Genomic DNA, 26,281 nt, shown 5'->3' with positions numbered 1-26,281 from the left:
TGAAGGGTGCTTTATGCTTAGAAAGGACAGGAGTTTAGGGGAATGGCCCATCAGTGGCTCATTGAATTGGAAACATCTTTAAGCTCCTCTTTGAAATCCCCTGCCCCCCTTTAAACTCAAGAACAGTTATTTTGGAAATTCAAAACAGATGCTACACATATGCTCTAAAACCACTTTCCGATCCTTCTGGCGAGAGGAAAGGAGTTCTTGTCTGGTACAGGTGTTTTCTGATGGCCTTGGCATGTGTTCCCTCCTTAATTTTGGAGATATCAGGATTACTCCCAGGGCCAAGTTCATGGAAGGCACATGCAGATTGCCAAGCCTCTCACTAGGGCTATTTTCAGGGATGATGGTATGTGCCTGCTCATGCCTGAGTGTCTGGGTCAGCATCCGCCATGGGGACTTTCTGATGTCACTGCTCTTTCCTCCCCAGTACTCGGACGAGTTCGTGCAGTCAGCCTACCTGTCACGCCGGCTCGCCTACTTCTGCACACGGCGCCTGGCCCTGCTGCTCAGTGACAGTGCTGGCCTCCTGGCAGCACCCTCACCCCATGTACTCATCGGCCCCCCCAGTGCGAGCCTTGGCGCCCCCAGCCCTGGTGCCCCAGGGCCTGGGGTGAGCTCTGCACAGCTAGCCTTCTCTGACTTCCTGGCATGCGCCCAGCATGGGCCCCTCGTGTACGGCCTCAGCTGCATGTTGCAGGTGAGTCTCTACCCAGTGAGCTACCATCCTGTCCCTGTCCTTTCATGTCCAGATGCTTACTGCCTGCCCTCCTCACACCTGGCCTTTAGCTACACCCTGGCACCTGCCTCCTGCACCCTGGAGCCCTCCCTTACACACTCTTCCACCATCCCCATGGACCCCAAGCCTAAGAATTTGGAGGGTCTCTGCCTTGGGGCAAGCTGTAAGGAGTTGTGTGGCTTCTGCAGGAAATGCAGTTTTATGTCTGAGCTGAGGGACAACATAGGGTCATTGCTTTCATTGCTGTTACTCTTAGAGCGCGGCTTCCTCAGTCACCTACTGTGGCCTCACTGTGTCTTTCAAACCTAGAGGATGGAACAGGTCCTACTCAGCTGCCTGACCTTGTGAGCCTGGGCCTTGGGCTGGTCCCAGCAGATGGGTGTGGCCTAAGGAGAGGCTCCCCCATCTGTTCTCAGGCAGCCTTTCAGGGCTTTTGCACTACTGCTAACTGGGAATGACCTTGAGCTTGTAGACATGATTTCCTGTCTGGTCAGAGCAGGCTCAGATGGGCTAGTACCACAGGACAGAATTATAGGAAGCCTGTCATCTGGCCTAGAACTTTCTGAAGGAGAGGACCCCCTTAGCTCTTCCTGCATTGGTCTCTGAATGCACTTTGACCACAGTGGAAAGAAGAGGAGATGAGTCATGAAAGCCAGTCTGGGACTCTCTGGGTGCCATTGTCCCTTTGAATATCACTCACACCTCTGTCCTGCAGGGGCTCAGGAGGTTCTGCAGGTGAGGCTGGCTTTTCAACCTCAGGGGAGAGGAGAGAAACCAGGAACATTCAACCAGATGCGTTGCTGAATGATAGCCTGAGAGTCTGGAGACAGACCAAGACTGGAATAGGGCCCATACATCCTGTGACTCTTATGCTTCCTCTGGTTTAGGGAATGGTGGGGTGACTCCAACAGTCTCTCCTATAACTGGTCCCTCATGGATGCAGATGATGAATGCAGGGTACTGTCTGCTTGTGGCATGAATTGGCCAATAATAGGAGGGACCTCTGAACCACTGGCCTGTTCTGGAAACCCTGTCAGAGCAGAGCAAGACAGGCAGAGCAGGCCAGGCCAGGTCAGGCAGAGGGAGAAACAGAATAGACCCACTGCTTTGAGGGAGCTGCTAGAACAACAGAGAAAAGATGCATGGGGCCGGAGAGATAGCATGGAGGTAAGGCATTTGTCTTTAATGCAGAAGGACGGTGGTTTGAATCCAGGCATCTCATATGGTCTCCCGTGCCTGCCAGGGGCGATTTCTGAGCCTAGAGCCAGGAGTAACCCCTGAGCACTGCCAGGTGTGATCCCAAAACAAAAACAAACAAAAAAAAGATGCAGGCACAAGAGTCCTGGTGGCCTTTGCAGTATCCACAAGCTGGTCTTTGTGGGGAGCTTCACATGCTCCCCCAGAGTTTTTTATCAGTAGAGGTACTTAGCACCCTCTTTGTGTGAGAGTATGTAAGCAACAGAAATTTCTTTGTTGTTCTCTTCACCTCCAAAATGACAGCCTAATGCCACATCATTTAAAAAAAAGTTAGTTTTTTTTTTTAAAGATTTTGGACCACATCTGGCAGTGGTCAGGGCTTACTCCTGACTCTGCTGTGGTCCTGGAGGTTGATGGGAGACCATAGATGCTGCCAGAGATTGAACCTCAGCCAGCCCCCTGGAAGCCAGATAGGTGCATAAACCTGCTGTTCTATCTGTCTGGATCCCTCCTGCCCCCATTTTAAAATATGGTGTGAAGAAGGTTGTAAGGTGACAGTTTGATAGTACAGGGCCTTTAGTGAGCCTGACGGGATTCCCCCTCATCACTCAAGAGCTGCTTTTAGAAGGAACCCTCCTGCCTTGCCTTCCTGGCAGGGAGGTGGCAGGAGGGCAGTGAAATGCTGACATCTCTGGCTCCTGGACAGAAGACTGCAAGGCATCCTTGATGGAACATCCCCACTCCTGGTCAACAGTTGTTCACTCTAGTTTGGCCTTAATGCCTGTTTTTTTTTTTTTTTTTTTCCTCTTTTCTGCTTTGTCCCTAGACGGTCACGCTCTGCTGCCCAAGTGCCTTGGTGTGGAATTACTCCACAAATGACAGTAAGAGTGCCAGCCCTGGCTCCCCCTTGGATCTGCTTCAGGTGGCACCGTCCAGCCTGCCTATGCCTGGCGGGAACTCGGCCTTCAACCAGCAGGTAAGTGGCCTGCGGCAGCTTTGCTCACTCTGGGAGACTCTAGGCAAGCGCTGGTGGTGGGGGGCTTGGTCACATCCTGCATGCCTCAGGGGTTCATGGGTGTAGCTGCTCAGAACCACAGAAGCCACCCAGTTGCCCTCTTATGTTTGACCCTTTTACTGGACAGCTCTTTCTAGAAAGTTCCCCTCCCAGACAGCAGTGTGGCCACACCTCCTCGGTGGTGATTGGCCATATGGAATGACTGCCCTGTGATTAATGTATTGTTGGGTTCCTTGATGTAGGGGCTCCAACGGTCCAATGTAGGACTGATCTTGAGTCTTGTGGACTTAGCAGCTTTCTTTTCCCTCCCTTAACTTTATTTGACACTGGTTTACAAAACTGTTTTGTGCATTCAATGTCGCAGCACCAAGTCACTACCAGTGACCTTCCTCCCATTGCTGTCCCTAGTTTCCCACTTGCCTCTCCCAAGCTTTCCTCCTTAGTAGATGCATAGTAATTTAGTTTATACTGCTTGTTACAACAGAAATGATTCATGGAATATTCAAAAAATACTTCAGTTAAAGAAAATTTGTGAAAATTGTTATAGCTTACAATGGGATCATTGTCTTGAAGATTTCTTTACTGAGTTGTTTGTTGCTAGTTAAGCCTTCTGTGTTATTTTGTTTATTGAACTTAGTTAACTTCTACGCTACTTTCCCATCTAACTCGGTAAGCTCTTACTATTCTGTCAGGATTGTGGAATTTTAAGGCGTCACTCTAAGAGCTCCAGGATCTGTGGAACTGGGCCGATAAGTTCCAATGGTTTGGATTGGCTGCATCTCTTCTGAGACCAGTCATGAAGCTGAGAGGCTCAGTCATTATTTTCATAGCAGTGACAGTGGCTGCTGGGACTTCTGGCAGTAGGAGAAGTAAGGACTGTCTGCCCACTCTCTGAGAAGACCCCAGAGTTTTCAACCCTAAAACTAGTGTACCTAGAATTGTCATTGGCTTGGTGTCTTTACAGAGATCAGGCAAGAAACAGTGAGGTTGACCTATTTGCATGGTGGCCATTATGGGGTGTGGTGTGGCTCCCAGGACTTTGGCAAAGAGGAATTTGACCCACCTCCATCCCAAGGATGCCCCAGTTTTCAACCCAAACACTGGTGTACCTGTGAGTTTAGGGACTTGGTTTGCTTCTCCTCTAAGATGAGTCAGAAAGCTGTGAAACTGGACTGATGCTTTGGGGGTTACTCCTGGCATGTGCTCAGCACTTTGAACTCTCTCTGGCCCAGAATGTCTACTTTTAATCTATTGTTACTTAATATATTTTTTTATTTTGGGCCACGCCTGGCTGTGTTCAGGGCTCATACTAGGCTCTTCACTCAGGGGCCACTTCTGGGTTTTGGGGATTGAACCTGGGTCAGCTGCATATATGGTAAGGACAGTATTCCTGCTATCTCTCTGGTGTTTCTGGTGTTCTTAAATGTCTTTTTTCAAGTGCATTTTCCAACTCACCTGCATTCGTTGTCACAAGTACTGGTCACCAGAAGCTGACATTGGATCCCTATCTGTAAATTTCATAAATTTAATAATGTACCTGGTGAATTTCCTGCTGCAAGTTTCCTGTAGGCATGGCTGTGTGGCCATGTTAACCAGCAGCTGCTCTCCTGCAGGTCCGGGCCAGGATCTACGAGGTGGAGCAACAGATCAAACAGAGAGGCCGGGCTGTGGAAGTCAGGTGGTCTTTTGACAAGTGTCAAGAGTCAACAGCAGGTAGGCAGTGCAGCAGGAGGGAAGGGATGGAAATTCTGGGTTTCCTTCCGTGAGATTCATTCAGGATTATTCCTCTACCTGGCCCCTAATTTCACTCTAATTCTCTGTCCTTGCCATGTTTAACTTTGCTTATAGTTCTCTTGTGGAACCTAGAAGGCTCTTTTCTTAAATATCCCAGTGCCCCCACTTATGGGGGCACTCTAACTTTCTTCATGTCCATCTCCAGGGGTGACCATTAGTCGGGTTTTGCACACATTGGAAGTCTTGGATCGCCACTGTTTTGATCGGACAGATTCCAGCAACTCTTTGGAGACACTTTATCATAAGATTTTCTGGGCCAACCAAAACAAAGAGAACCAGGAGGTAATTTCTGTTTCTTGGGAGCTCTTTTATTTTCTCATTTTTTTTATTTCTTATTTTCTTTTTATTTTCTTATTTTTCCATGTTGCTCGTTCATGCCTGTGAGTTCCTGTAAAACCTTTTCAACTTGGGGTGTTGGTATTAGGGTGGTTGATGCCTGCATCCTGGAGTTCTGCTCCCCCTCTTCCCATTCCAATGGCAGGTGCTGTGGACTGAAATATGCATTGGAAAAGTTTCTTGTGACATTTTAGCATCATTTCTTCTTTCTCAGCACCCCTAGTATTATTGAATTGGAAATTACTTAATTACTTGCCTTATGTCTCTGACTTCTCTCTCTCTCTCTCTCTCTCTCTCTCTCTCTCTCTCTCTCTCTCTGGGGGGGCACATCCAGCAGTGCTCAGGGGATACTCCTGGCTCTGCACTCAGAAATCACTCCTGGCAGGCTCGGGGCATCATATGGGATACCAGGGATTGAACCCAGGTTGGCTGTGTGTAAGGCAAATGCCCTCCCTGCTGTGCTATCTCTCTGACCCTGTGTCTCTGACTTTAAAGCAATGAGCTCTAATATCCAGTGTGTTGATGATCAACAAAGATGTGTAATCCTGGTCTCTGAATATCTCTCAGTGTGCAAAGTTCTTCAGAGAGCAGGATCTAGAGGAATCTCTGGACAGTTCTCTGAATAAATCTTTCTAGAAGTAGACCCAAAAACTTTGTGTTTTCACATTAAAAAGTTGTATTTATTTTAAGTAACTGGCTCATGAGTGTTGTGGGTCCTGATACGTCCAGAGTGAGCAGGGCAGACCAGCAGACTATGGGTGGACCTGGGAAGAGGTGAGGCCAGGGCTCAATTCCTTCTCCTCCCTGGAGGGGTATCTTGCCTTAACCTTCTTGTTGAAGGCATCAACATATCAGATGTAGCCCACCCACTTTGTAAAGGATAATATGTCTTTTCCAGACTCTGCTAATTTAAATGTTGATCAAATTAAAAAAAGTCCTCCTGGGCTGGAGAGATACCATGGAGGTAAGGCATTTGCCTTGCATGCAGAAGGACGGTGATTCGAACAATGCCTGGAGAGCACTTTGGTATCCGGCTCAAACTCTGAGCCTTCTACATGCAAAGCTTGTTTGTGCTTGGCCTGTTGAGCTTTCTCTTCAGGCCCAGGATGTGAGGTTCTAAATACATCACAGCGAGCCAGTCCCCCCATTTCTCCAGAAGAGAATCAGAGCGCCCCTAGTCTAAGGTGTTCTTGGATCTTACGAGTTTCTGAGCTCTGCGTGTGGAGTGAACAGAATTTTGTCCCTCTGGGTGAACATCTCCCTGACAACTCCTGACTACCCTGCCCTGGTCACTCTCTGGACACAAACAGGCCAGTGCAAGGGTGAGCACATCACATAGACATGGACCCTGGCACTCTTCAGAGATCCCAGTGCTTCTGATGGAAATGGAGGTGAAATGCAGTCCCAAGGTGCAGAATGGTGCTGGGAAGAAGGATGATGGCAGCTCACAAGGGATGCTAGTTTGCCCCTCAAAGCAATTCTAGGATATCTTGAGTTTTGTGTGTGTGTGTGTGTGTGTGTGTGTGTGTGTGTGTGTGTGTGAGTGTGTGTGTGTGTGGTTTTTTGGATCACACCCAGCAGTGCTCAGGGATTACTCCTGGCTCATGCTTAGAAATTGCTCCTGGCAGGCACGGGGGACCATATGGGATGCCAGGATTCGAACTGATGACCTTCTGCATGACAGGCAAACGCCTTACCTCCACGCTATCTCTCTGGCCCATCTTGAGTTTTGTGATGTCAGTACAGTCTCGAAGTGAGGAGCTAGCCTATCTGGCCACATTCCTCCTCCAGAGGAGATGAGATGCGACCACAGGTCCACTAGGTGGCGGTGCAAACCCAGGACGGAGCCCAGAGTGCTGTGGTCTCTGCTGTAGTGCTGCAGAAAGGGGCGTGGGTGGGGGTGAGGGTTGGGGTGGGGAGGCGCAGCCCCTTTAAAGTTAATCACCGTGAATATTAACTCCCCTCTGGGAAGATTTCCCCTTGGGGAGTAGTTGCTTCATGCTTGCTTGCTTGCTGAGCTGTGGTGTGAGCCAGACAGAAATGACATTGGACACCTGTGCAGGCAGACCCTGTTCATCTGGCAGAAAGGAGAACTGGGCAACTTACTGACATGTCACTTGAATAACGGGTGTGGTCTTTGCTCTTTACTTTCTTTTTATTTCTGCCCCATAGCGGTGCAGAGCTCACTATAATCACTCTGGTCCCAGCGTTCTTTGTTTTCTCCTTCACATTTTTATCCTCTTTTCCTTTGGTTGTTGCCTTTGAAGTGATGGTTTTGGGAGTTCTCAGTGGAATAGAACCTGCCCATGTGCTTACTGTGGGGGGCTCCCACTTTTTAGATATGTTGTTGATGCGCATGTCTCATACTTACAGGGATCAGGCACACTGATTTGTGTCTTACTGAATATTACATACCTAGAGGAGGTGCCAGGGAATCCTGGGGCCAGCACTGGTAGGCTGGTGCCCGCATCCACGCTCTGTGTGAGCTGAGGAGCTGAGTGCAGTCTGACAGGTTGTGTAACTTGTCTGAGTCACCTGTGGCTTGGGGGACCAGGGCCTGACTCTCAGGATATGCATGTTCAGTATGCAAAGCAGGGGTTCACATCTGTGGGGCTCATGGGTTTTTTGTTTTGTTTTGTTGTTGTTTTTGTTTCGTTGTTGTTGTTGTTCTTGGGTCACACATGGTGGTGCTTAGGGGTTACTCTTGGCTCTGCACTCAGAAATCACTCCTGGAAGGCTCGGGGACCATATGGGATGCCGGAAATCGAACCGGGGTCCGTTCTGTGTTGGCTGCATGCAAGGCAAACGCCTTACCACTGTGCTATCACTCTGGCCCAGGGGCTCATGTATTGTGGGCTCACAGCAGTGACAGTAGCAAAACCAGTGCCTCATTTTCAGATAAGTTGGAGAAGGTGTGGTAGAACATGCCAAAATACATCTCACTTCCTTACTTCTCTATGTTTTCAGCCCCCTTTCTGCCGGGCTCACATTTTAAAACGTTTTCCCCCTTTCTCAGGTACTCAATTATGCAGGGAGACTCAGACCAGGGGGCAGCTTGTGGCTGCAGACTAGAGCTCTTTAGGATGGAAGTGAGTCTAGGTGGGGCCTAGCCCAGTTTGCATACATCACCTCTGCTGCTTGAATCTCAGCTCCCCAACTTTCTCACCTCATTTGAGGGGTGTCACGTGGCCCTGGAGTTCTGGGTTCACACCTACCCATATATTGCTTGATCACAGAGGGGAGCAAAGGTCCCCATACCTGGGCTGCCAGTACTGCCAATATATCCCAGGCTCTAGGCATCAAGGTGAATGGGAGTAGTGGCCTGTTTTTGACCCCACTCCAATTTCCTCCTGTGCCCCTTGAGGGCTCAGAGCTGCTTCAGGGTAGACAGAGAAGCCCAACCAGGTAGGGATCGTTCCAATATCTCGCAGCTCATTTTGCTGAGCTGGTCTTGGGTGCAGGCTACTTCTTCCCTTTGGCCAATGTCCTACTATGTGGCCTGGGGAGAGCAGCTATGTCTGGGGGGCCAAAGGACAGTGTAGATCCTAGAGGAGCAGGAAGAGCAGAAAGAAACTTTTCTTCCTCTGAAGCAGGGGTCTCAAACTCGTGGCCCACGGGCCGCAAACGGCCCTCCGTACAACATTTTGTGGCCCTGCCCTAGAGGAATCTTTTTTTTGTCTTGTTTTGTTTTAGTTGTTTGGGTCACACTCCCCAATGTTCAAGGCTTACTACTGACTTTGCACTCAAGGATCACCCCGACTTTGCCTCCTGCGGCCCCAAGTTAAATTGAGTTTGAGACCCCTGCGAGTCCTCACCAGCTCATGAGTGTTTCCTCTGGGCTGGAATCTCATATATCCTTATGCCCTGACCCATAACACAGCCCGTGACTACTTGATGCATGGATAGTTCATGGAGTCTCTGGGGCAGTGTTTGGGCATGTTTGGTTGTCTCCTCACTTCTGGGAAGAGGATCAGCCATTAGGCCAGCTCTAGGGCCACCTGGAGTGCTGTGTCCAGCCGCCATAGAAGAGAGGACACAACTCAGGGTTTTTATCACCTGTACTGGCCCACCTCTGAGGGTGGATAGGCTTCCTCCTGCTCACGTGCATTTATGGCTTCATGTCACACGGACAGACAGACAAACACACAGTGTTTGCTCAGTGATCCAGGCAGTTCTGGGCATCAAATCTGGGGCCTTGTGCATATCAGTCATGTCTTCTCATGTCTTCTAGCCTCAGACCTACATTTCCAGCGCCTCAGTCACCTTTTATTTATTATGTGTCTTTGATGGTGGTGGTGGGGTTGGAGCTGCTCCTAGTGGTGCTTGCTTCCGAGTGCTCCAGGGTTGTTCCTGTCAGTGCTTATAGGTGACATTGTGATGTGGGGTATCAAACTCTCCCTGCAAAGCTGCCGGTTGTAGAAAAAGAAATGTTTTAATTGAATGATCATGAGATACTGAGTTTTTCATGATTGAGTTTCAGTCATACATCAAACACCCATCACTTTACAATGCACATTTCCTGCCACCAATGGCCCCGGTTTTCCTCTTGCCTTTCTTCTTTCTTATCTACCACTTGCTTCTATGGCAGACATGCAGACATCTCTCTGTCTCTCTCTCTGTCTCTCTGTCTCTCTGTCTCTCTGTCTCTCTCTCTCTCTCTCTCTCTCCCCCCTTTCCCCTCCCTCTCCCCCCTCTCCCTCTGTATCTCTTTCTCTTTCTCACTCTTCCCCTTTTTTTCCTTTTAGACTCAGTGGTTTCCTAAGGCATCTTTAACAGGGTGAATTTGTCTCTGTGGCACTGTGGTGGATTTTCCATCTGCTGGTAGCTCAGGCTGCTTCCAACAGAGGGAACCAGGGCACTCTGCAGATCCCCTGGACTGTGTACCTCTAGCTGGGGACTATGTGGCTATGGGACTGGCTGTGATGTCGGTCCTCAGCCAATTTATTCCTCCATATGTTTTTTTATTGGTGCTGTGAGGGCACTGTTTTTAATCTAGACACAATCACTTTGTTTAATGTTGACTAAGAGTGACTAATGACATTTATAAACATGTTAGTTGTTTCACATTAAGAAGCCACTCGAGAGCTTTCCTAGGAATCTGGGTCCAATCCTCTCTGTTTGCTGTTGCTTGCAGCTGTGAGTCACTGATTTTCTCCATTCCCTTTTTGTGTGTGTTTTCTCCTTTTGGTGTATGTTTATGACTTTAGAACAATAGTAAAGAATTTCACCCAATTGTATTCTGGCAGGAGTCCCCCCCCTCAGGTCTTCTTGCTAACCCTGTCCCCATCTTTGTGCATGACTTGGAGACCCTGTGCTGAGAGACCTGTAGGTTGTTGGGTGATCTCAGAAGGTAGAAGTTTAGTTTCATCTTAGATGTGTGTCCACTGGGAAAGAAAACTGTGGAAGTTGCCCTTAGGATGGAGGCCTTTCTTCACAGCTGGAATCATCATGATTTGAGCCTGGGGTGGAGATGTTCTGAGTTCCTGGATCCAGATGAACCAGGGCCCTGGTGGGTGTAAAGTTGTTTGTCCTCCATCTCTTCTCTCCTCTCCTCTCCTCTCCTCTCCTCTCCTCTCCTCTCCTCTCCTCTCCTCTCCTCTCCTCTCCTCTCCTCTCCTCTCCTCTCCTCTCCTCTCCTCTCCTCTCCTCTCCTCTCCTCTCCTCTCCTCTCCTCTCCTCTCCTCTCCTCTCCTCTCCTCTCCTCTCCTCTCCTCTCCCCTCCCCTCCTCTCCCCTCCCCTCCCCTCCTCTCCCCTCCCCTCCCCTCCCCTCCCCTCCCCTCCTCTCCTCCCCTCCCCTTCCCTTCCCTCCCTCCCCTCCCCTTCCCCTGCCTCCCCTCCTCTTCTTCTTCTTCTTTCTTTCTTTTCTTTCTTTCTTTCTCTCTTTCTTCTTTCTTTCTTTCTTTCTTTATCTTTCTTTCTTTCTTTCTTTCTTTCTTTCTTTCTTTCTTTCTTTCTTTCTTTCTTTCTTTCTTTCTTTCTTTCTTTCTTTCTTTCTTTCTTTCTTTCTTTCTTCTTTCTCTCTCTCTCTCTCTCTCTCTCCCTCCCTCCCTCCCCCCCTCCCTCCCTCCCTCCCTCCCTCCCCCCTCCCTTCCTCCCTCCCTCCCCCTCCCTCCCCCCTCCCTCCCTCCCTCCCTCCCCCTTCCCTCCCTCCCTCCCTCCCTCCCTCCCTCCCTCCCTCTCTCCCTTCCTTCCTTCCTTCCTTCCTTCCTTCCTTCCTTCCTTCCTTCCTTCCTTCCTTCCTTCCTTCCTTCCTTCCTTCCTTCCTTCCTTCCTTCCTTCCTTCCTTCCTTCTGCCACACCCAGTGATGCTCAGGGGTTACTCCTGGCTATGCGCTCAGAAATCGCCCTGGCTCGGGGGACCATATCGAAGACGCCAGGGATCAAACCCAGGTCTGTCCTGTGTCAGCCACATGCAAGGCAAATGCTCTACTTCTGTGGTATCACTTCATCCTTGTCCTCCATCTTATGACTTATCCTCCCTATGGAAATTCTTTCTTCTTGTGGACATTCCCATAGTGCATTAGTGTGTTGTGGTCAGCCAACAGCCCTCTCACTGCTATTTCTCCTCTGCTGCCCATAGAGGGGCATTTGGGCATGAGAACTCCCACCACGGTGCTGAAAAGCTTGGGTGAGGCTCTTGACCCTGCTCTGGGAGCCTGGAGACATACAAGCTTCCTTCAGCCATTAGCCCTCAGCCTCTTCATCACTTGGAGGGTTATGGAAGGCTTAGCATATCATAGTCTGTGTTACTAGCTTTCTAGACTTTGTGTGTGCTCACATGTGTATCTCTATGTGTATGTATATTCTTTCATGTGCTGGGCATTGGCTAGCAGGACTGTTCTCTGCAGTTCCTTGGGCTGTGTCTTCACACATCTATGTGATGCTGGGAATTGAACTGGGTCCCATGATTGAACATTGCATTGCATGCACAGATCTTAGTTCAGTCTCCTCTGTTTTCCCAAAGTCCACATATTTACTTGCACATTTAGTTTTGGGGCCACACTGGACATTGTTCCAGATTGCTCCTGGCTCTCTGCTCGGGTGTCATGCCTTGTGGTACTGGGGATGGAACCTGGGCCTCCTGAATACAGAGCCTGCACTGACCCTCTGAATCCCTTTTCTGTCCCCACCCTTCCATTGACTATTGCTGCTTTGGCTGGCCAGAGTGCCACTTGAGTAGTGACAAGAGTGAGCTCTGCCTTTTGGGAGGTCTTGAGTTCGAGACCCAGGGAGGTTTCCTTCACTCAGGCCATTGTGAAGGTCTCGGGCCTATACCCTACAGCAGGTGTGAACTGAAAAGAGTGATTTCTTTCCCAAAATTGGCTCTGCCTAGCACAACCTGGCTGGAAATGTGCCACTAGTGGGGAGTAATAGAGGTACCCTTAGAAGAGACGGCACTAGCTGAAAACCACCTTGCTAGTGACAGGCCTGGGATGTGAGTGCTCTGTTCACTGTGTCCCTCTGACCTCCCTTTCCTGTGTCCCCTTGGAAGCCTCTCCTATTTTAGTCCTTAATTTGATATTGAAATCCCACGCTTGGTTTGCAGGAAAACAGAAATCCAAATGAGAGCCAGATTTCCACCGCGACTGCTGAGGCCCAATCACTGAGGTCCCTGCACCATCCGCCTGGACCTCTCTTATACGTTCTTCCTGTTTCCTTTCAAATTGGCCCCAAATCGGCCCATCTCATCCTGCCTTTGGCAGGCGACTTGAGGACTCAAAAGTGGACTTTGATTTCCTTGGAATCTGGCCTGCCTTGGAAATTATGTCCTGGCTGAAAAAATAAATAGATTTTGCAATGTCGGACCTTTTATGGACATACATGATAGGAAAGCGGGGCTGTGCCAGTGATGAGAGGTTATAGTTTTCAGCTTCATTTTCTGTTCATTTTGATGGAGATAATAGCTGCTTTGGATAGGCCTGGATGTTGTGGGGTGGAGTTGACAGGGCCAATGCCCTTCTTAGGGACTCTTCTCACTATCAGAGGAACCTCATACGGGTGGAAAAGGCTCTTCTGCCATTTACTCTAGATCAGCACATCACAACAGGAGCAAAATGAGAGTAGAGGTGGGAGAGTTCTTAAGGTTCTCTTTTTTTTTTTTTTTTTTTTTTTGGTTCTTGGGTCACACCCGGTGGTGCTCAGGGGTTACTCCTGGCTGTCTGCTCAGAAATAGCTCCTGGCAGGCATGGGGGACCATATGGGACACCGGGATTCGAACCAACCACCTTTGGTCCTGGATTGGCTGCTTGCAAGGCAAACGCGGCTGTGCTATCTCTCCGGGCCCTCTTAAGGTTCTCTTGTGTGCTCCCAGGGTCCCAAGGGGGCCACAGAGAAATTATGTAAAGCATGAGGCTGGGGCAAACTGGTATGATGGGGTGGGGAGCACCGAAGGCAGCAAGGTCAGAAGAGGGTCTCTGCAAAAGAAAGGCCAAGAAACATGGGTCGGTGAACTTTTGGAGAACAAAGTAGTTTTCTTGAACTTGGATTTCTTCATGGTCTCTTTCATGCAGGTGTTGTGAGTGGTGCTTTGGTCAGGAACTTAACAGCTGTCTAGAATGTGGTTCTGAGCACATTGTCCCAAACAGACTGCTTCTGGGCATGTTAACAGTAAAATGACATTTTCTATGTTTCTTTGGGTTCACTGAAAATTCTTCCTTTAATTGGGGGAGTTGGTTCTTTTTCTTTTTTCTTTCCATTTTATTCATTTTATTTTTTATTTTCCTTCCTTCCTTCCTTCCTTCCTTCCTTCCTTCCTTCCTTCCTTCCTTCCTTCCTTCCTTCCTTCCTTCCTTCCTTCCTTCCTTCCTTCCTTTCTCTTTCTCTCTCTCTTTCTCTCTCTCTTTCTTTCTCTCTCTTTCTTTCTCTCTCTCCGTCCCCCCTCCCTCCTCCCCTCCCCCTCTCCCTCCCCTCCCTCCCTTCCCCTCTCCTCCCTCCCCCTCTCCTCCCTCCCCTCTCCTCCCTCCCCTCCCCTCCCCTCCCTTCCCCTCTCCTCCCTCCCTCCCTCCTTCCTTCCTTCCTTCCTTCCTTCCTTCCTTCCTTCCTTCCTTCCTTCCTTCCTTCCTTCCTTCCTTCCTTCCTTCCTTTTTTTTTTTTTTTTGGTTTTTGGGCCACACCCGGCGGTGCTCAGGGGTTACTCTTGGCTATCTGCTCAGAAATGGCTCCTGGCAGGCACGGGGGACCATATGGGACACCGGGATTCGAACCAACCACCTTTGGTCCTGGGTCGGCTGCTTGCAAGGCAAACGCCGCTGTGCTATCTCTCCGGGCCCTCTTTCTTTCTTTCTTTCTTTCTTTCTTTCTTTCTTCTTCTTTCTTTCTTCTTTCTTTCTTTCTTTCTTTCTTTCTTTCTTCTTTCTTTCTTTCTTTCTTTCTTTCTTTCTTTCTTTCTTTCTTTCTTTCCTTCCTTCCTTCCTTCCTTCCTTCCTTCCTTCCTTCCTTCCTTCCTTCCTTCCTTCCTTCCTTCCTTCCTTCCTTCCTTCCTTCCTTCCTTCCTTCCTTCCTCTCTTTCTCTCTCTTTCTCTCTTTCTCTCTCTCCGTCCCCCCTCCCTCCTCCCCTCCCTCTCTCCCTCCCCTCCCTCCCTTCCCCTCTCCTCCCCTCCCCTCTTCTCCCTCCCCTCCCCTCCCTCCCCTCCCCTCTCCTCCCTCCCTCCCTCCCTCCCTCCCTCCCTTCCTTCCTTCCTTCCTTCCTTCCTTCCTTCCTTCCTTCCTTCCTTCCTTCCTTCCTTCCTTCCTTCCTTCCTTCCTTCCTTCCTTCCTTCTCTTTCTTTTTTGGTTTTTGCGTCACACCTGGCAGCACTCATGAGTTACTCCTGACAGGCTCAGGGGACCATATGGGATGTCGGGATTCGAAACACCATCCTTCTGCATGCAAGGCAAATGCCCTACCTCCATGCTATCTCTCCGGCCCTGGGAGTTGGTTCTTTAGGTAACTATGCTCCCTATTTTTTTCTTTTTACTCTTAAAACTTACTTATATTTTTGTTATAACACTGTGATTTATAAAGTTGTATATAATACAGTTGTTTCAGGCATTTCCACTAATCCCACCACCAGTGTGGCCCTCCTCCTGCCATATGTCAATATTTTACTCTGTGAAGCCCCGCCCCCTCAGGCACAGAAAACTTTACTTGATATTGCTTGTTATCACAAAATGGCAAATGGAATAATTCAAAGTAGGTATCTGAGGATTTACTGAGCTGGTTAGTGCTGGTTGGTTGAGTCTCTGTGTTACCATATTATGTTACAGTACTATGAAATTTGGAGCATTCATGGCACAGGCTCCAGACGATGTGGAGCTGAATGATTTTGACGGCTTGATGAGGCTCAGAGGTGGAGCCAGGCCATTTCTGTTTACAGTTCAGGGGGAAATGGAATTCATCCTGATGCCTATTCCTGCTTCCTGAAGGCACAGAAAGTGCTGAATATTGTTAGGGTGCTTCTTGTACTCTTGCTCTTCTGGTGTTAGAACAGATCAGCAGGGCCATGGCTCTTTTCCTCTGCTTTGTTGTAGACAAAGTCTAGATAGGAAGTCCTTCCACTTTGCATTCTTTCTCTCCATGGGAGGGAGGGCTGCTTTTTCTCCTTTGGGTTGACTCATTTGGCTTGTTTTTAAGTTCCAGACCAGATGCCCCTTCTGCCATCTCTTCTTCTGATTAATGTGCCTTTAAGTCAACGGGTGTTTAAGGATGGCTAGGACACCAGACGTCAAAACAATAAAACAATGCAAAAATCTCAGCACACATTGCTTCTGTATGATCTCGATGGTTTACCAGAGTGTAGGAGCTATTCAGGGAATCTGGCCCCTGCTAATCTTACAGACCCCTTGTACTGGGCTCACTTATGCAAACATGTTTATTTTTTCCCAGAGTATGCACAAAGCTGCCAGGATCTGCTGTAGATTTAGGGGTCCTAAAAGCTCAAGAGGGAGACTATGTTCCACAGCTTGTAATACACCCGCGTAACTCAAGTCCAGGGGACACCAGTGCCCAGCCACGTCTGAAAGTTCAAGGTTACTGTTGTTGGCTGTCTTGGATCTTCCCTCAAGAAGTGACAGGTTGTAGCTGGGATGGGGGTCTGGCCTCTTTCTCTTCTCTGTCCCCACCCTGTCCTGCCCTGTAGGGTTCCAGACTAGAAGGATGAGACCACATAACTGGATGAAAGTTTTTTAACACTTTAATCCATTTGCCAACAAGATCCCCCAGCCTGGCCAGCCAGGGCCATCCCCTGAAGGAGATGAGCCTCACCCAAGATCATGATGAGGATTATATAGGGAAGGGATATAGAGAGGTTCCAGCTTTCTGGTCATCCTTAAAACAATTAGCTCTTGTCTAGGGGTATCTTCCTACTACTCCCTTGTCCTTCCCTGATAGACTACCTGGTACAGGCAGGTAAATTGAGGCAGTTTCTATGGAAATAGGCTCACATCATGTGGTCTTACAAAATGGTGTTTCTCCCTGCTCAGAACCTAAAGAAGAAACCTGCCATATGGCTTTTACAAAATGGCATCCCTCCTTATTTAGAATTCAGGACCCAACAGGGGGTCTGGCCCCTTTCTCTTCTCTGTCCCTACCCTGTCCTGCCCAAGTTCCTTGGAGCCTTGTCACCTTTCTCCTGCTCCTCTCATCCTTTAGCTGGCTTATGATTCTCATTTCTAAGTCCTGCCACCCAAGTAACAGCTCCAGTGCTCTCTGCACCAGATACCACTTGACTCCTGGATGGCCATGAGAGGTCTTCTCTCAAGCTGCATCCCTCCTGGGGGCTGTGCTCACACCATGACTCTAGATTGCCTGCTTACTCTTTCAACCTACTTCCTGGAAGGCTTGACAACCTAGCTTGGCAGGGAGTGAGGGAGGCTGTGATAGAAAAGGTCTGGGGGCCCTGAGTGTCTGTGCATCTCCTATCTAAGAGATTTTGAGGGATCAATAGAACTGATTTCCTTCTGCATATCTCAAGTTTTACTCTCTTTTTTTGTTTGTTTGTTTTTTTTTGGTCACACCCGGCGGTGCTCAGGGGTTACTCCTGGCTGTCTGCTCAGAAATAGCTCCTGGCAGGCACGGGGGACCATATGGGATTCCGGGATTCAAACCAACCACCTTTGGTCCTGGATCGGCTGCTTGCAAGGCAAACGCCGCTGTGCTATCTCTCCAGGCCCCTCAAGTTTTACTCTTAATGATTCAGTTTTGTTTGTTTGTTTGTTGTTTTGGGGCCATACCGGGTGACGCTCAGGGGTTACTCCTGGCTGTGTGCTCAGAAATCACTCCTGGCTTGGGGGACCATATGGGACGCCCGGGGATTGAACCACGGTTCATCCTAGGTTAGTGCTGGCAAGGCAGACACCTTACCGATTGCGCCACCGCTCCGCTTCATGCTTCAGTTTAAAATACTTAGGAACCTTATAAAATGCCTGATGAAGTAGATAGAAAAAACTTCACAACTAATCCTGGACCCTGCTTGAGTGAACTTTGAAAAAAAAAAATAAGAACAACTTTCATGCCAGGCAGCTAGCTCAGAGGACTGGAATATACAAACACTTTATATGGCACCGGGACTGATGGCGCAGCAGTAGGGCGTTTGCCTTGTGTGTGGCTGACCCAGGATGAACCTTGGTTTGAACCCCTGGAGTCCTATATGGTCCCCCAAGCCAGGAGCAACTTTTGAGTGCATAGCCAGGAAGAACCCCTGAGCATCACTGGGTGTGGCCTAAAAACAAAAACAAAAAACTACTTTACATGCAGGCCCCGACTATGACTTGATGCCTGGCACTGTAAGTCCCAGAGCATCACAGGATGTGATTCTCAAACCCAGGAAAAATATCCTGAAATGCTACTTGTTTACACACACACCTTTTGGTACTTTCCTGGATTCTGGATTTCCATACTCCCTGGGGGTCATCACAGTTCTTCAGCCATAGTGCTTGTGTGGGCAGCCTGACCCGTTCTTCCTGTCTACAGCATTTGCTTCTTTGTATTCTTGGCATTTGCTGGCAGTTGCATCTTGTTTGTTATGCTCTGTCTCAGGTGGCTGCGGTGCAGTTGGGAATTCCTTTTGGGGAATCACACATGGCACCATGGATGCCTTGGAGTCCAGTCAAAAGCCTTCTGCTCCCCAGACAGATGTTTTCCCCAAATGCCCCTGTGGGGGGTCTCCCTGATGGGACAGTGGTACCTACTTCTCTCATCCAGGTCGCCCCCAATGACGAAGCAGTGGTGACACTCCTGTGCGAGTGGGCAGTGAGCTGTAAGCGGTCGGGCAAGCACAGAGCCATGGCTGTGGCGAAGCTGCTGGAGAAGCGGCAGGCGGAGATCGAGGCCGAGGTGGGTTCCATGTTGTCCTTGTCCAGTGCTACCAGGTAAAATGTGTGAGCGCATGTGTCTCTGCATGTGTGTGTAGATGCGCACACAGGCATTATTTGTGTATCTGTGTATGTATATTAATGTGTGTGCGCATGCCCACATGCGTGTTTATGTTTCTGTGCTTATAGGTATGTACATGAGCATTGTGTATCTGCTCTTGTGTGTGCATATGTTGATGACTTCTGCTTTCTGATCCTCATTCTCGTGTTCTGGTTTTCCCTGGGAGAAGGGTGAAAGCGCTGATGCACACCAGATCCCAGAGCAGCAGTAGTTGATTCAACCGCTCAAGCATCACACAGAACAACTCACAGGTTTCTTTTATAATATAAAACTCAGGGCTAGAAAGATAGTACCTTGGGAAAGATGCTTCCCTTGCACATGGCTGACCCTGGTTAGATCCCCAGCACCCCATTGGGTTCTTGAGCCCTTCAAAAGTGATCTCCAGTGCAAAAACAGGATTATAGACCCCAAATCAAGACCAAACAAAACTCTTGACACTTCAGATGAAGAAATCCCTCTTTATGACTCTATGAAGCACATATCTTTGCTTTGCATGATGTCTGAGGCATATCTGTAATCAGCCAACCTTGATAAAGATAATACAGTTTGGTAGGTCTGGAAATACTTTGCTGAAGCAGTTAGAGCCCAGAACTGTTAAATTCCAACTGAAGCAGTGTCTGAGTCATTCTGTACACCAGCACAGTTCGTGTCAGGCCCTAGAGAGTAAGTTATAAAGGAAGTAAGTTGCTTCTGTGTTGTAGTGTGAACTTCAGAAGGGACAGGCAGCTCCAGAGGGCTGTCAATATGGGCACCAGGCCCCCTCTCCTCCCCACTTCCCAGTACCCAGAATGATCTTTCTAAATAGCACTAAACCCCAACTCTGCCCCACAACTATGACTTCCTACTCTAGCTCTTTGCTGCTTCCCAACTTTTCCTCTAGCCAGCGGCCAGCATACCCTTAGTTTCTCTCCTTTCGCTAGATGGGCTTTGCTGGCCTAGGCTTTTTATTGACAATAAAAGTGGGAAGGAACAAAGATGGGCTTTGCTGTCATTACTTAGATGACAGGTGGGGGGCACTTCTCTCAGCCATGCTACCCCTACCTGTTTCCCTTTTCTTGGGTGAATGCCTGGCATTCTGTTCCAGCAGGGACCCTGGGCATCCAGTTCGACATTGGTCTTTGGACACCTTGTTAGTGTTCTGCACTCAGAAATGATCAGTGCGGGAGAGTGAATACCTGCTTGCCCCATCAGCACTGCTATCTGAGAGGTTGTGACTGAGTATTTCCATAGATGTCCTGGTTTCCCACCCAGGAAAGCACTGTTCAAACACAAGAGGTCTCTTGCTGATGTGAGACTTAAAGACACCCACACAGTCATAGAAGCATCTTTTTCTCACAGATTTTCCTGCAAATCCATGAGTGGGTAGACCGTTCTGTGGTGTATCAATCACATTGGTGAAACAAATATATTTCATTGCAGTAGTTCATTGCTTTCCTCTGAATTGTTTCTGTCCTGTCTTTGCCAATGTGTCCAAGATACACACACAAGCATATGTTTTCCTCTCTCTCTTTTTCAGGAGAAGTTCATATACAAAATAGTTTTGATCAATGTATATGTGTTCTTACCTAAAAATGTATTTTCTCAGAGCTGCTTACTTAAGATCAGCAATTTCTACTGAATATTATCATAGGTAAAATTAGACCTGGGGATTGCGGGGGGGGGGGGGGGGGGGGGAGAAGATTAGTAAAGTACTGTCTTCCTAGAGTCATGCATTGCTATTTTTGCATCGATGATAAAAGTGGGAAGGAACAAAGGTATCTCCAGAAGAACAGAGAAAGGCAGCTGTGGTGATATATAAACTTTTTAAAATCTGTTTTTAGAGCTTCTGCTTTTTAGAATGAAGTTCAGCAATTTCTCTAGATGTGTCTCATGAAACGTGAAAATCAGTTCTGAGCGACTGGTCTCCAGGTGTGATGAATAAGCAAAAGACTTCTAAGAGGAATAAAAAATATTCTATTAGAAAAATTATGAGCACCTACTTCCTCATCACATCAAACTTTCCCAAATACTCTTAAGTGAATACTCACCTATCTAAAAACATATTTATTGACTCACACTCAGTATGGCATATTTCTCAGGCATATCACTGAAATGTGAGTTACCTAAAGATAAAGCCTAGCCTCCAGTATTTTTAGGGAGAATGCTAGCTCATTGTTAATTTGCTGTTTGTTTACTGGCTCTTTACATCAAGCTCGGCAAGCTGTCATTCACCTGGGCCACATTTTTTATCTATGCTCCTTGAAATCATTAGGAATGTCCTAGGACAGTTTTCGCCAACTTATATAAATAATTTGCATGTGAGGACATGAGCCTCAAAGAAGAATAGAAGTGTCCACTGGTTTTGCATTCTTGTCTGAAAAGCTGAGCATTAATGGAACTGCCTTACCCACTGTCCCCATGCCTAGCCTCTATGACTAACTGTGCTGACTTATTTTCTTCAACTTTAGAGATGCGGTGAATCCGAGGTCTTAGATGAGAAGGAATCCATTTCTTCAGCCTCACTTGCTGGATCTAGTTTGCCTGTTTTCCAGAATGTTCTGCTAAGATTTTTGGATACTCAGGCCCCCTCATTGTGTAAGTAAAAGTATTTTGCTTTTAGATTTTAAAGAAGCAAATGATCCTTTTAGGGGAACTGTTGCACTTGTTTCTCTTGCTTCTTTTATCAAAAGTACTTGGCATCGAATATACTGGTATTCTGAGAAAAGTTCTTTTGCATGTTTTCAAAGGGAAAGATTTATTCCATTTATTCTATTTGAAAATCAGGTAAGTTTTTTAAAGGCATCTTCCTCCACCACACTCCCAGCTTCACATCTGGAATAACATCTGGAATAACTGCCATGGCACTGTCAATGGTCTCCAAACAAAAATAAAGTGCCCAAACCCCTCCACCATTATCTTTAGGTCACTTATAGTCTGTTCCATCTCCCTGCTTGGGAGACTTTTGTTGTCTGAAACAAGTTTGTGTTCACTGGACGCTGTCCATTTCTTATTCTCCGTACCATGCGTGAGTGAGACTATCTACCAGTCATCTTACTTCAATTAATAATCTGTGCTGGTATGCATGCTCTTCATGTAGGTAGCCCAGGTTCAAACCCTGCTGTGCCTGGATGCCTGATCTCTACCTGGAGTGAACCCCAGCAACATGCTGGAGGAAACCCTCAACCCAAAACAACAGTCACTCTGGAGCACTTTAGTTCCATATAAGAAGTAACAAAAGGCAAGGCTGGATCTTTTCTGAGAGCTGAGTGGTGTTGCATTATGTATATAGATCATCACTCTTTGATCCACTCATTTGTTGTTGAACATTTGGGTTGTTTTTGAGATGTGGCTATTATAAGTAGTGTTGCATTGAGCATAGCATTTGTGTGGATTTAGATGTGTGTGTGTGTGTATGTGTGTGTGTGTGTGTGTGTGTGTGTGTGTGTTGGACCACCATTGGCAGTGCTCAGACCTGATTCCTGACTATGCTCAGGTATTACTCTGGCCAAGCTAGTAACGATAGAGAGTGCCAGGGATAGATCCTAATTGGCCATGTGCAAAGCAAACACTGTACCTACTGTTTCATATATCAGTATAGTGGCTTGAATGAATATCTTTCTGTTTTGGGGACAGACATCAAGGGAGTCGCTGTTTAGTTCTGTTTTTAGTTTTGAGAAGTCTCCATTCGTTTTCCATAGAGGCTGAACCAGCTGACAGTCCTATCAGTTGAGAACATTGGCTCCTTTGTTACCACATCCCCAGCATTGTTTGACATATGCTCTTTTCTCTGGTGTGAGGTCTCATTGTCTGAATCTGCATTTCCCGGTATTGTGTGACCATGATCATGTTTTCATGTGCCTGTTTCATATGTCTTTTTGAGAGAATGTTAGTTTTGTTCTCCAGATTTTTTGATGGAGTTGTTTATTTTTATGCTGTTGAACCTTGTGAGTGCTATATAGACCTTGGATGTTAGCCCTTTATCAGATGTATGGTGTGCCAATATATTTTCCCACTTAGTTGAGTGTCTTTTTAGCCATAGTTTCTTTTTCAGTAGAGAAACATTTTAGTTGGACATGATCCCATGTGTTTATTTTTGCTTTTGTTTTCTTTGTCGGTGAAGTAGAATCATTGAAGATACCACAGAAGGGGCCTGAGCGATAGCACAGCAGTCGGGCATTTGCCTTGCATTCTGCCGACTCAGGATGGACCTGGGTTCGATCTGCAGCATTCCATATGTCTGTTCCCCGAGCTGCTAGGAGCAATTTCTCAGTGCAGAGCCAGGAGTACCCCTGAGTGCTGCTGGGTGTGTCTCAAAAACAAAAAGATACCACTGAAAGCAGTATTATGGAGAGTTCTGGGAATTAGATAGTCTTTTTTTGGTGGGGGTGGGGTTGGGGAGGTTTGGGCCAACTTGGCCGTGCTCAGGGGTTACTCCTCGCTCTGTGCTTAGAAATCATTCTTGGTAGGCTCAGGGGACCATATGGGATGCCATGACTCAAACCCAGGTCTGTCTTGGGTCGGTCACATGCAAGGCAAACATCCTACCACTGTGCTATCTCTGTGGCCCCTGGGAATTAGGTAGATATTTATTTTATTTTGTTTTAGCACTATACCTGGTGATGCTTAGGGCTTCATCTTGGTTTTCCATTCAGAAATTGCTCCTGGTGGAGCTTTGACTGCCATATGAAATGCTCAGGATCCAACCTGGGTCCACTTTGTGCAAGGCAAGCATTTTACCCTTTGTAATAATTCTCCAGCCTGTGAAAATCAGGCAGTCTTTAAAGACTTCACATTTCTAGAGTTTTAATGATTTCTTTAAATAAAAAATAAATAAAACCTAGTCACCTAATTTCCTTGCAGTGGATTAATTTTCTTTTCTAGATCTTTCTACCAAAATAGATGCACCAAGATCCTGTTCTGTGTCAGTTGTGATTTGGAATTTCCCCTTTGAACTGTTTTCTAAGTATCTGCTTTTCTAACAGTCTGGCCCAGAAACACTGACCCAGAGTGATAGCTAATTCAGCCCTGCATCCAGGGAAACTGTGGCCATCTGCCCACCCACTGTGTCTCTAGATTCTCTCAGCTCCATTCATTGTGGGCAGGGTCTGGCCACCCACCTCACCAAGTTGTGTGTAAACCAGGAGGTCCTATCACATCACCTAACACTATGTGGAAATCAGAAGATGTATCATCCTTTGAACTATGAAAAATAAGAGCACTAACTACAGAAAACTGACTTTGACAACCGTGACTGGGCAGAACTTATCTTGAGACCAATAAGGAAAACCCTACCCTAGGCTGTAGCCCAGGACTATAACAAATATCAAGATTTCTTAGTACAGAGGCCCAATTTTGACAACAGAGACTGATCAGAACCTTTGGAACTATAATTTCCTAGACTTCGACTTAGGGACCAAGCAAAAACCTGTAGCACATGATACTGAAGACTGAACACACCAACAATGATGAAACAGAACCTCTAGAACCGTAAAGACTCTCTCCTAGACCTTGTCTTAGGACCTGCGCAAATACCAATATTGCTAGCTACAGTGGCCTGATTTTCTCATCACAACCAAGAGGAAAGTTTCCTGACACCACAAAAAAAACCCAAAAAACAAACAAAAAAACCCTGGGATATGGCAATGAGTATGTATGGAGCCAGTGGTTGTTCCCAGGACAATATGCTTCAAGAGTGGGGAAACCCTGAATCTCTTAGACCACAAGAATTTCCTTCCTTCCCCAATACTTACTGTGCCTATGCAAAAAAAATAAAGTTGGGGGAATACCAAACCCTGCCACTTCAGCATTCCTTTGTTTTGTTTTGTTTTTGATATTTTCCTTCTCTTTTTTTCTTCCACTTTTTTCTTTCTTTTTCACTCTTGTGGATATTATTTGGTGATTTTTTTTGGTAATTGATACTAAATTTTTCTTCTCTTTTCTTTAACCTTTTTATCTCCAACAGAATTGCATAACTTGAATCATTCAGCCTCATAAATTGAGGGGGGGGGAATGATGATACCAGGACCAGTCATATGAACATGTAGTGAAAATAAAAAATGATCAGACTGGAACACCAAACACAAAGTCAATGACAACAGAATAGATACCCAATTTACAACAAGCTGTAAAGTGGAGACCAGTTACACTAGTATTCTGGGGGGTAAAGGAGGGAGATATGGGAGACATACTGGGAACAGGAGTGGAGGGAGGACAACATTGGTGGTGGGAATGCCCTTCATTCATTGTCACTATGTACCGTAAATCTGTGTAATGCACTTCAGTCACAATAAAAATTAAAAAAAAAAGAAAGAAAGAAAGAAAGAAAGAAAGAAAGAAAGAAAGAAAGAAAGAAAGAAAGAAAGAAAGAAAGAAAGAAAGAAAGAAAGAAAGAAAGAAAAAGAAAGAGGAAGGAAGGAAGGAAGGAAGGAAGGAAGGAAGGAAGGAAGGAAGGAAGGAAGGAAGGAAGGCAGGCAGGAAGGCAGGAAGGAGCCCTTTAGTTCTGTGTGAGCCCCAGGATCTGAACTGACAATATTTTTCATGTGAGAACAAACAGCAGGTGGGGCTTTAGGGGCAGGGAAAATGGGGAGAAGTGACAGAAGGAGGAAAGGGGTTCATGAGCAAGAAACAGTGCTATGTCTGAGTCCTCTGAGATGGTCTCATCCTTGGGGGTTCAGGGGAAGGAATGACCTCAGGATGAGGATCTCCACACCAGAGTACCTGAGAGGGATTTGGTGGCTGTTCCGGGAGACTGTGGAGAGCAGGAGCCAAGCTGGGACCTTGGAATTCAGGAAGTGAATAAAGGGTCAATCACACTGTGGTGTGGAGTGGGCTCTGCCCTGTGTCTGTCTCCCCCACCTTCTGTTCACTCCCTGGACAGTGCTTGCTATGTGCCTGTCTGTTTTCGGATCCCTTGGCTGCTCTGTTCCCCATGCCTGGGTGGCTCTTTCTGGAGCTGGATTGGCAGAGGAGACCTCAAGCTTGGGGTCCAGGGGACAGGACTGGGATTCTGAGTCCATCATTTCTTTCCCATGTATGTGAGCATGAGATTCCGCGGGGCCTCTCCACTTCATTCCTCAAGGCATTTTGCCATCTCTTGCTCTTTTCTCTCCCCACTCTTACCCGGACAGCATTAGACTTCCCAGTACAGTTCCCATGGTGGCAGAGTCCTTATGAGGGACCAAGGAGGTAGCTCAGTGGAAGAGCTGCTTCTGCCTCACATGCAGGAGGTCCTGGATTTGATCCCCAGTCTCATGAATACACGTGTCCTGCTGTGAATTCCATAGATAGGTTTTGGGCCTAAGAAAGACTAGATGGCTGCTTCCTCCATCCCTTTGGTCTCCATCTCCTTGTTTCCTTTCTAGTGGATTCACACAGGCATCTTCAGAACAGAAATAATAATAATAATAATAATAATAATAATAATAATTATTATTATTATAATGATAATAGTAATAACAATAAATGCCACAAAAACCACAGGGAGATATATGTTCAAAGGAGAGCAAACTTGAGAAACAAGCCTGACTTTTCATTTTTCAACTTGAAGTTCTAGTGTTTACCTTAATTGCTTAGATGGGATTCCTTTGCCAGGGACCTGAATTTAAACTAAAATGGGCTTAGCACATCTGGTATTATTTTTGTTTTTTTTTTGGTCTTTGGGTCACACCAGCAATGCTCAGGGGTTACTCCTGGCTCTATGCCCAGAAATCAGTCCTGGCAGACTTGGGGGACCATATGGGATGCCGGGATTTGAATCACCCTTCTTCTGCATGCAAGGCAAACACCCTACCTTCATGCTATCTCTCC

At 47.2% G+C, this 26,281-nt stretch overlaps 1 protein-coding gene across 1 annotated transcript in view; it reads left to right on the top strand.

Annotated features, from left to right (window-relative positions):
- The window catches only part of MED12L (mediator complex subunit 12L), a 294,127-nt gene that overhangs the window by 79,074 nt on the left and 188,772 nt on the right, over positions 1–26,281 (top strand). The window contains 6 exon segments of the mRNA XM_049785377.1: positions 434–703; positions 2,766–2,915; positions 4,568–4,667; positions 4,894–5,030; positions 18,266–18,397; positions 20,944–21,070. Coding sequence (XP_049641334.1) covers positions 434–703; positions 2,766–2,915; positions 4,568–4,667; positions 4,894–5,030; positions 18,266–18,397; positions 20,944–21,070 — 916 coding nt within the window.

This window comes from Suncus etruscus, chromosome 13, assembly GCF_024139225.1.
Source record: "Suncus etruscus isolate mSunEtr1 chromosome 13, mSunEtr1.pri.cur, whole genome shotgun sequence".
NCBI lineage: Eukaryota > Metazoa > Chordata > Mammalia > Eulipotyphla > Soricidae > Suncus > Suncus etruscus.
The sequence above is the reverse complement of the archived record's forward strand: the minus strand, read 5'-3'. Positions and strand labels throughout refer to the sequence as shown.